Below are 11,062 nucleotides of genomic sequence, written 5' to 3' on the forward strand. Positions count from 1 at the left end.
CCTTATCTGTAAAACACAGCAAAATACCAGGTTAGCCGGACGAATTAAATTATATTTGATTCATTCAATTCGGGTTTACTGACCGTTTTTCTTAAAACTACTGTACCTAAAATAGATGATCGTTTTTTCCCCAAAATAGTGCCAAAGTCATCCACAATTTCTGGAATGACCCGTTCATCTTTTATCATTCAAATATCGCCCGGGACTAACAAGTCAGTCCATAAAGTTTGAATGAGAAGGGGAGGGGGTTCCCCTACTTGCTGGTTTCAAATCCAATCAGGCCAGTAGCAGAGACGTGTTGACCAATCCCTGATAATGGACCTTCTCGCAGCCTCATCCACTCGGATGATGGGCTGGGCGTCGAACTTGTGAGCCAAAGTCGCTTCTATAAAAGTTGCCAAACCAACAGCCAATAAGTTGCTGTTACACCGGTTGACGACGACTGTGATTTGGCCAAGGGCGAACAAGCTAGTTGTGAGCAGGGGCCAGCCATGATGTTCCCGTGCAGCGCCTTGCCCCATCCTCTCTACCCGGACCTGCTGCGTCCTCCGGCCGCCCTGACCTCGCCTCTCCCCCGGTCGCCATCCTCGGGCTACCGCGTGGAAGATCTCCTCCGAATCAGCCAACCGGCGTACAGCTACATACAGCGGACGTTCTCGGCCGCTCACCCCGGGGACGTCCTCTCGCTGAGCCCGGAGGAGGGCGCCTCACCCCGGGCGTTGGGACCGAGCGTTTCTGTGTTTCCGTGCTCCGGGCAGCCGAACCACGGCGGTGGCGGCTCCGCACTGTCCGCATGTCCGGCCTCGAGCTGTCTCAAGTTCGGCGTCAGCGCCATACTGGCACCGTCCACCCGGAGTGGTGAGTATTGATGGATATTCAATTGGCATCCAGTATGTTTATATTTGATATGTTTATGCACATTTTGTAAGATTTATAAAGACCGTATTTTGTGTATAAATTCATCATAACATATAATGTTTACATGCATGTATTTATTCATAAAATTATAGATTTTTTATAATATCAAAATCTATTTCGACTTTCTGAGCATGTTGAATTCAAGACCTACTAATGATTAGGAGCACAGGTGCAACTAATAATATCTAATTAATACTTAAAGGTGGCAGCTGGGGATGCACGATAATGCTACTTTCAACCGATACCTAAACCAATCATTTAGAAAGTGCCGACGTCGATTACCAATAAGTAAGCTGGTAATTGTTTGCAAAATTAACTTGAATACAAATATACTTTCTAATTCTACTACTGTATAAGTCTACCATGTACAAATACATTGAAACAATGTGTAAAGCACCATGAAGCTGAATTGTATTGATCTCCCTGCTTCAAAGACAACCAGTAACTCATTTTGAGATTGCCAAAACAAAACTGTCACATTTTAAAAAAAAATGCAACAAAAAACTGTGAGGGTGTTGTGGAATTTTCTGTAGTTAGGTGAGATGAATAAAACAGTCTGGAAAACAATTTGTCTTTTGGGTGTCTTTATATTTGAAGCTTCAAATATACACAAGTCTTACAGAGCTGTCTACAAGAAGTGATCTATGAGAGTGTGCGCAGTAAATTATCATGGGGAAAATGTTATGCAGCCTGGTTAGGTATTGGGAGGAGAAAAGGAGGGTCAGCTAGGCAGGAAAGCAAGCAGTCTGTTCCCAACAGGCTTATCAGTCAAGGTTATGCACTTCCATATTGCTTCATGTACAAGAAGTGAAAAGCCCATTGTAGAAAAAAATACAGGTGTCTTGTCATGTTAATACGTGTGACTGTCTATATTAAAATGGCTTCACAATCATAAGCAACCCTCACATGCAGCATGACTTTGACTTTAGCCCTGTAAAATGTTTTCCAGGTTGCTCTTCTCCTCCGGTCCACGGTTTGCAAACAAAATCCTTCCCGTTGCCATTCTTGGATGCAAGTCTTCATCCTTTCATCAGAGCTTCCTATTTCACAGGTGGGAATCCTTCACAAATTCACGCAGGCAGCCAAGAACTGAAATATCATTAGATGGCATTATTATGATATTGTATGTAGTACATTACTAGAACTGGGTAATAGTTCACGATGGCATAAAGTGGGACTTGCATGTTTTTTCTAAGTCAGAAAACCGTGTACTTTTTAATTGACGTGGTCACTGAAAACACAACACCACTAATGGTGACACAGGTTTTTAATATAATAAGAAATGTAGGGATGTTTGATATAACTTTTTTTTTCCAGACTGATACCAAACACGAGCACTCAACTCTCCAGTAGTCGACAATATCGATGCCAAGTACTGATGCCACTAGTACTTTTGACACATTAAATTCCCCCCCACAAAAAAATGTTAATTTTAAATAAATATCTTTATGTCCCTATTTAGGATTTTCCCTGAAAATTACTTGAATTTAAAAGCAACTTTCTATTCTTCTAATTTCTAGTTACTGATCGTGAAACAGTTACAAGAGGGCGACTGATACTGGACCGATACCTTGAAATAAAGTCTGGCATCGGCCTAATATGATACCTGGTATCAGTAGTCTCCCATCCTTACTTAATATAGCCCTTTTCCTTAACATTCCATGAGATTATTGACAATTTGCTATTCTTGTCATTTATACTTCCTGATTGTAAAAAAGGCCACAAGTGTAAGCGTCGCAAGTACTGATAACTTGAAATAAAACCTGGTATCAGCCCGATACTGATACCTGGCTGGTCCCTTAATAAAAGTCATTGACAATGAAGCGGCACACACGTTTTGGTGATTTTTTTTCCCCTCGTACATTCGTGTAGCCATCAAATTTTGATCATGTTCATGTGACAAGAAAAACCGTGACCGTTAAAACTGTTTGCGAATGCCTGGCCTCAATGTCTTTGTAACCTTTTGCAACCTTGAAAGAACCCTAATAATAAAAATAATAAAATAAAAAACAATCACTACTGTACATGCACCCCCTGAGAGCGATACGGGCTTAAGGTAAACCTGCACCATCTAAAGAGGTGTTGACTTCCAGAGCTCGACACTTCATGATTGTTATCTGTCTTTTGCTTTCTGTATCATCCTGAGAGGTGAGGACAATATTCCGGTTTTCTAAAAGAGGTAACCAAATATTAGAAACAATCCTCAGTGTGGTGCAAGGCAGTATTACACAAAGCAAACTACAGCCACAATATTAAGCCTGTTATTTTGTCCAATTGAGTATTGTTATTGTTGTTGTTAAATTGGATGGCACTATAAGAAAGTTCAGGAAAATAAATTGCATGGCAATTCTCATTTAATTTTATGAACTTTTTTTTATATATGAAGTCACTCAAGGGTTGAGGAACAAACCCACAACTTCAGGTTGGGAGACAGCCAATCTAGTCCCTGAGCCATACTGTGCGTTAGTATATCACTTGTGTCAGCTGGATTCGTACCGCCAAGAGACCATAAACTATATTTTTGGTCTCCTTTTGGTTAGTAGCAAACAGTACTGTAGGAGTGGCATAGTTCAGGTGGTAGAGTAGCAGTCTTGGAAGCTGAAGGTTGTGAGTTCATTCCTCAACCCTTAAAAAAAAAAATATCTAGTACAATGTACTTTAAAAATCCTTGTAAAATTTACTTATAATTTCTGAGTGAATTTTTTTTTTTACTAGTTTTTTTTTTATGGGACAGGCCAGTTCTCTCGTACACGCTAAAAATACCTTCAACAAAATATACCCTGAATATTTTACTCTCTTCCAAGTTTAAATTTTACCCTGTTTAGAGTGGGATCAAATATACTCTATTTAGAGTCAAATCTACTCTCACAGTAAATTATATAGAGGAAATTTTACTCTAAATAGACTATACATGGTCCCACTTTAAACAGAGTTTAAAATGTACACGATTCAGAGTAAATTTTACTCAAAGTCTTTTATTCTCCTAATAAAACAATAAAGATTCTTCATTCAGAATTTCTAAGTAAGTTCTGCAAGCAGAGATTTTGACTAAATTTTACTGGTTTAAAATAAAATGTAAAAAAATAAAAGTCACTCAAGGGTAGAGGAACAAACCCACAACTTCAGGTTTTAATTTACTCCCTGAGCCATGCAGCTCAACTCTAGTACTGTGAGTTGCTTGCGTCGGCTGGAATCTTAGTACCTGCAAGATAAAAAAAAAAATTGTTTTTGGTCTTCTTTTGGATGTTAGCAAAGATTAGGAGTGGCATAGCTCAGGTAGTAGAGTTCCTAAGTAAGTTTTGCAAGCAGAGATTTTGACTAAATTTTACTGGTTTAAAAGAAAATGTAAAAAATAAAAATAAAAGTCACTCAAGGGTAGAGGAACAAACCCACAACTTCAGGTTTTAATTTACTCCCTGAGCCATGCAGCTCAACTCTAGTACTGTGAGTTGCTTGCGTCAGCTGGAATCTTAGTACCTGCAAGAAAAAAAAATCGATTTTGGTCTTCTTTTGGATGTTAGCAAAGATTAGGAGTGGCATAGCTCAGGTAGTAGAGTTCCTAAGTAAGTTCTGCAAGCAGAGATTTTGACTAAATTTTACTGGTTTAAAATAAAATGTAAAAAAATAAGTCACTCAAGGGTAGAGGAACAAACCCACAACTTCAGGTTTTAATTTACTCCCTGAGCCATGCAGCTCAACTCTAGTACTGTGAGTTGCTTGCGTCAGCTGGAATCTTAGTACCTGCAAGGAAAAAAAATCGATTTTGGTCTTCTTTTGGATGTTAGCAAAGATTAGGAATGGCATAGCTCAGGTAGTAGAGTGGCAGTGTCCCAAAATGAAGGTTGTGAGTTTGTTGCTTGACCCTTGTGTGACTTAAAAATATAAAAATAAAAAAATAAGAATGATAAACTAGTCAAATTCAGTCCAAATCATTCCTTACAAGATTTACTTAGAATTCTTAAAGGAAAAATCTTTAATCATTTTTTTCGTGGATAGGTAAATTCACAGAGTAAATACTAAAATGTATTTTACTCTCGTCCAAGGGGTAAATTTGACTCTGTTTAAAGTGGGAGCAAATAGACTCTGTTTAAAGTAAAATATACTCTACAAAATTTACTGTATAGTTTGAGAAGGTAAAAAAAAAAAAACCTGACATTGAATTCCGTGCTGTCAATTACGAGCTTTGTCAGCCTTTTAGCATGGGAATACCCCCCGGGCAGCACGGAATCCGCTGCGCCAATTTGAAGAGCCATTTAGGGGACAATCTGACTGCTGACATTAGCACCAGTTGTTGTTATCTACAAATTAGTCTAGTTTGTCACGCTCCATATATATTAGTGCCGTTTGTCATGGTTTAAATGTGAGGCGGGTATCTTCCCAGCTCGGGAACTCAGTGCCTCGTTTTCCCACCACGCTCTTCCGACTGCTCACAAAACTCCCAGTACCGTGACCAATAGGAGCCACAACACCTACGCGCACACGCACACACACTTGGTAGCTTTTATCCTATCGCTACAGTGTAGTTCCTACACTGTATGTACATATCCTGACTTCACCTCAAGCAAATGCTAAAAATGACCGGAACGGAAAACGAAGCACGTGGCATCTGCATGAGCTGATGAAGGCAAGTACGTAAGTGGCGACATCTCTCAGATCCCAGCAGCTCAAACCTTTTAACAGTAGCACATTATACTGACCTGCCTTTAATGGGCCTGTAATATACTGGCATGTCGACAGCCTTCTCTACTCAATTCTTTGAAACACAATCAGCTTTCTCTATGCATTTGCAGCCTATACAATTCGCCTTCATGCTTGATTAGAGGTAGTGTGAGCGCAGCTTTGGAGCGCCGCCCTCATTAGCATTGGCTCTGTTTGCGCCACTTGACAAATTGGACTTTTAAACATCACATTTCAGGGAGGACAATTCTATTTGGGGCAGAGTCAAGACGATGAAAGTCCCGACTTGCTCCCGCTCACTGACAGCAGGAGCGCAGCTCGATAAACCGCTGAGGCAACCAAAGAAAAACAGAAAAGAGCCTAAAAGGTGATTTGAATGGAAAACATCACGTTGTGTTTTCTAGTTTTCTAGAGCAGTAGCAAGATGCTGGAAAAAAAACACGAGTGGAGTTCTTTTTGAGTATTTTTGCAGACGACTGCAGTTAGAAACGGACATTTGTGCCGCTGTGGGCGTGATCATTGTCGACTTGCTTCCCTCTAAACAAGACTGGCACAAGCCTGTCTATGAGAATAGAGCCCTCAGTCTCAAAATTTTTACATCAAGCACTACCATAAAAAAAAATAGTTTCCCCAAGTACCATGCATATCTTAAATCTTACAACTGCACCTAAATACCAAAAAATCGATTCTCATAAGAATCGCGATTCTCATTTAGTACGATTCAGAATAGATTTTAAATGTCCCAAAATTGATTTTATTTAAATTATTTTATACTGTCTTCAATTTGTTTATGTGTGCCTTTATTGGGAGCGCTGTTCATGTTGTACCCGATTTGGCCACTTAGGGGCAGTGTGATTCCACACGGTCTGATACACTGTTAAGTTGTAGCCACATTAGAGAGTAGAAGGAAAAAGTCACAATAAAGTTCTTCCAATAAAAGTTTTTTTTTCAGCATGGAGCCGTTCTTTTGAGTGATAAAAGTGCCCCTAGTAGCCCACTAATTAGCATTAGCGAGTCAGACTGGAGTAGATTATTATGATTCCTTGAACATCTATAAATTGAAGCAAAAATCAGTCAATTAAATCATTTTTAATCAAAAATCGTTCTTAATCGAAAATCGATTCTGAATCGAATCGCAAACCCAAAAATCTGAATCAAATCGTGAGACATTCAAAGATTCCCACCCCCACTAAATATAGGAAGGAGAGGGGTTCATAAGAAAATTTGAAAATGTATTTCTGTACCTCAAAGTTCAATACAACTGAACTGCATTTTAAAATGTACTGGACTTGAAAAGTAAAAAAAAAAAAAAAAAAGTACTATACTGGATTGAAAGAAAGTTTAACTGTATGCATAGGTCCAAGCTTCATTCTAATATGTTTCTTATATTTCATGTTTTGTATTTAATTCAGTGTACCATGAGAAAGAACTGCTCACTGCGCTCAAGTCAGTTATATCATAATAACTCTGTAGAGAACATGTACGGTGACATTTTATCTGTATGCGTAAATTACATTTTCCAATGAAATTGCTCGGAAATGATGGATCTGGATTGGATCCAGATGATGGCCTCGCAGCTTCTGACTTGAGCTACAAATGGTTTTGCTTGGGCAAACTTTAAATGGTATACAATGTTATTATTTTTAGAATGTTGTCAGTGTTGGAATGACAAAGTTGCACATTAGGAAAAACACAAAAAAATCAGTTGAATTTTTAATTGAGGTAAGTTGTTTTCTAAAAAAAAAAAATTTTAATTGTTGGTGATGTTTTCTGAGCTTTCACTGGGTTTTCGATCATCACATATTTACACGAGCATATGTACTGTAAATGAACCATTATGCCACTGCATTTTACTTTAAATTCTCTTTTCCCGTATTTTGTCACTTCAGCTTCCTCCTCCTCGGTGGTCCCTGTCCCAGGAACCTTTTCATGGCCCCTGGTCCCTCGAGGGAAGCCGAGACGAGGCATGCTGCGACGGGCCGTTTTCTCAGACCTCCAGAGAAAGGCCTTGGAGAGAACTTTCCAGAAGCAGAAGTACATCAGCAAGCCAGAGAGGAAGAAGTTGGCCAGTAAACTGGGACTCAAAGACTCACAGGTACATACACTATCAAAGGCCACTTTGTGCATTTGGATAAAGGGGAAGTCAACAGCAAAAAAAAAAAAGAAAAAAAAAGACAATAATATGTTCTATGCAGCCCCACTAGTCTAAATATGGTATTTTGGTTGATATTGTGTTAGTGGAATACGAGTTAAGCATCAAAATCCCGCAGTTTTTATCAATATCAGAAGGCGGCCATCTTGCCATTTGCTGTCGAGTGAAAATGGCATCACAGTTGCTCAGTTCTCAGGTAACAACCAATCACAGCTCAGTTTCAGAAAACAGGTGAGCTGTGATTGGTCGTTGCCCGAGCCCTGAGCACCTGTGATGTCATCTTCAGTCGACAGCAAAATGGCCGCCCCCTGAGATGGATAAAAAACGGCGGGATTTTGCTGCATAACTCATAGTCCACAAATGTAATATTGATGAAAATGTTTAAGGTTGACTTATCTTTTAATATTAATATTTTTTTGTGTAGACACCCTTGAACTTTATTACCAGTACATGGCAATTTGTTCCACTGATGAAAACATTCCAAAATGAACTCAAATAGACTTTTTATATATCGGGTATGTGAACGGTTCGATATAAGACGGTCATTTTCCACTTCAGATGAAGATTTGTACCATGTGTCACCTACATGTCATGTTAACATTTAACTCATTCACTGACATTGACGGCCATAGAAGTCAAAAATTAATTTGAACTATTTCTATTAGTTTCACATTTTTTTCCCACTTTTGTTAACAAGAATATGAAAACCTAGAAACAAAATGTATTGTACATTTAGAACAGATATAAAAAATTGTGATTAATCTTGAGTTAACTAGTGAAGTCATTACAATTAAAAAAATTAATCGCTTGATGCCCCTAATAAAACAAAGAAAAGGGAAGATTATTTATTAAAAATTAGGAGCGTCAGACAATTACATTTTTTAATTGTAATTAATCGCATGACTTCAATAGTTAACTCACGATTAATCACAAATTTTATATCTGTTCTAAAAGTACAATAAAAAAAAAAAGTAGGTTGTCACACTCCAAAAAATGTGAATCTAATAGAAATAGTTCAAATGAATTTTTAACGTCTATAGCCGTCAATGGCAGTGAATGAGTTAATTATAGGCGGACCTGCAATTAAACATGAATGGATACTTCAAGTCAACATGGACGCCTTACAATTAGCAACTAATGATCAACCATTTTTCACCCGACCGACCTGTTGTCATCTACACAGCAAACAAACGGGCCTTTTTGCTTGTTTGTCCCCAAAGGTGAAGATCTGGTTTCAGAACCGGAGGATGAAATGGAGGAACTCAAAAGAAAGGGAGCTGCTGTCGACAGGCGGTTGCCGTCAGCAGACCCTCCCCACCAAAACCAACCCCCACCCAGACCTCACGGATGTGGGCAGCACTTACTGCCACGGCGGCCCGGAGAGGACTGCAGCGGCCGGCCAAGGACAGTTGGCGAGCCACGAGTCCCATCATCATCTTCATCATCATCATCATCATCATCATAGCCAACATCATCGCTCCTCTCCGTCAGAGTCCAGTAAACAATCAGAGTCAGAGAGTGAGGAGATCACAGTTTCATAAGAACATGGTTGAAAAAGACTCTTTGTACTACAGTTGCCTTAGTGTCAGTTTGGAAGGATGATTAACTCATTCACTGCCATTGACGGCTATAGACGTCAAAAATTCCTTTGACTATTTCTATTAGTTTAACATTGTTTTCCCACTTTTGTTAACAAGAGTATGAAAACGTAGGGGGGGGGGGGGGTATTGTACATTTAGAACAGAAATCAAATTTGTGATTATTCGTGAGTTAACTAGTGAAGTCATGCAATTAATTACAATTAAAAAATGTAATCGCCTGACGCCCCTAATTTTAAATAATCTTTTCTTTTCTTTTTTTTATCGCGTCAGGTGATAAAAATGTTTAATTGTAATTAATCGCATGACTTCAATAGTTAAGTCATGATTAATTACAAATGTTATAGCTGTTCAAAATATACAATATTTTTTTTTCTAGGTTTTTATATTCTTTTTAAAAGTGGGGAAAATTTTTAACTAATAGAAATAGTTCAAATGAATTTTTGACGTCTATAGCCGTCATTGGCAGTGAATGAGTTAATGATGAAAACCACAAGAGCTTCTGGTGCCTTTGTGAATTGACTCTATTCTATCAGCAGCTAATCTCTGTACATTGTTTTGTATAAGACTTTTTATATTTAGTTCAATATTTTGTGTACACTTTGTAAAATATATACTGAGCAACTTTAGATTGACTATCTTTAGAATACTCTATTTTTAACTGCCGATACTAAAGATACAGTACAATTCTTTCAGCAGATTATATTTGTTATCTTTATTTTCGTAAATAAATCTTGAGAAAAAATCCAATGAATCTCATCATGTACTTGACCCTACCAAGGTTCCATTGTGCACAAAGTCCTCCATCATTTGTAAACGGAAAAAGTTCTGAAACACCAGGATGTGTCCTAGAGTTGGCCGCCCGTCTGAAGTGAGCAATTCGGGGAGAAGGGCCTAATAGTGAGGGAGGTGACCGGCCAGAACTCGATTGTCACTCGGCCAGAAGCCACTCCATCGTAAACGACACATGGTAGCCCACCTTCGCCGAAAGGTACATAAAGGACTCGGACCATGAGAAAGAAAATTCTGTGGTCTGATGAGACAAAAAGTTGAACTCTTTGACGTGACTGCCACGCGTCGCACCACTCATCACCTGACCAATACCATCACGTTCTGCGGGGTGGGGGTGGGTGCTTTGGGAGTGCGGGGTACCAAACACACAGATAGAGGTTCAGTTCCTGAATGACCCACTTGAGAGTCTGCATTGCCAGCAGTTAGTCAGATGCGTTCCCAGTGAGCTAAGCTGCCCTTTGTCATCAATGTGTGGTGAAGTATGTAAAAAAAAAAAAATACACACTGTAAAAAATATATTTAAAAAATAATAGTCTAGCCAAGTCAAATATTTATTTCACCTGCCTGGTTAATTTTTGCTGGTGAACCTCAGCATGCAGCATGTGAGGGCTGAAGCCATCGCCGTCATTATCACACACAGTTGTAAACGGTCATCATTTGTCAGCATTAAAATAGGCTACTCTGTTTTCTTTGGAGACTTTTATTTTTGTCTTGGATTTATCAATGGTTTGCCTACCAAGGGCCAAATAGCTCAATAAATCTTAGCGTACATGAGCAGTTGTGAATGAGACATATTTTAACAACAAAATAATAATTGTGAAATGTGAGCGCATTACTTATTAAATTACATTATTAAAATTACCCCCTAGCGCTCCTATTTCAATATGTTTCATCGTTTCAATACTTGTTTATTTTGGTATTATTT

The 11,062-nt window shown here is 38.7% G+C and overlaps 1 protein-coding gene across 1 annotated transcript; it reads left to right on the forward strand.

The window, feature by feature from the left end:
• The first annotated feature begins 282 nt into the window (after positions 1 to 282).
• On the forward strand, positions 283 to 9,379 carry LOC144053915 (homeobox protein DBX1-B-like). Its single transcript, XM_077568820.1, has 4 exons — positions 283 to 858; positions 1,868 to 1,969; positions 7,485 to 7,690; positions 8,968 to 9,379. The coding sequence occupies exons 1-4, from the start codon at positions 492 to 494 to the stop codon at positions 9,286 to 9,288; spliced, it is 996 nt and encodes a 331-aa protein (XP_077424946.1). The 5' UTR covers positions 283 to 491; the 3' UTR covers positions 9,289 to 9,379.
• Positions 9,380 to 11,062: the final 1,683 nt, after the last annotated feature.

The sequence above is a fragment of the Vanacampus margaritifer genome, chromosome 6 (genome assembly GCF_051991255.1).
Source record: "Vanacampus margaritifer isolate UIUO_Vmar chromosome 6, RoL_Vmar_1.0, whole genome shotgun sequence".
Classification (NCBI taxonomy): domain Eukaryota; kingdom Metazoa; phylum Chordata; class Actinopteri; order Syngnathiformes; family Syngnathidae; genus Vanacampus; species Vanacampus margaritifer.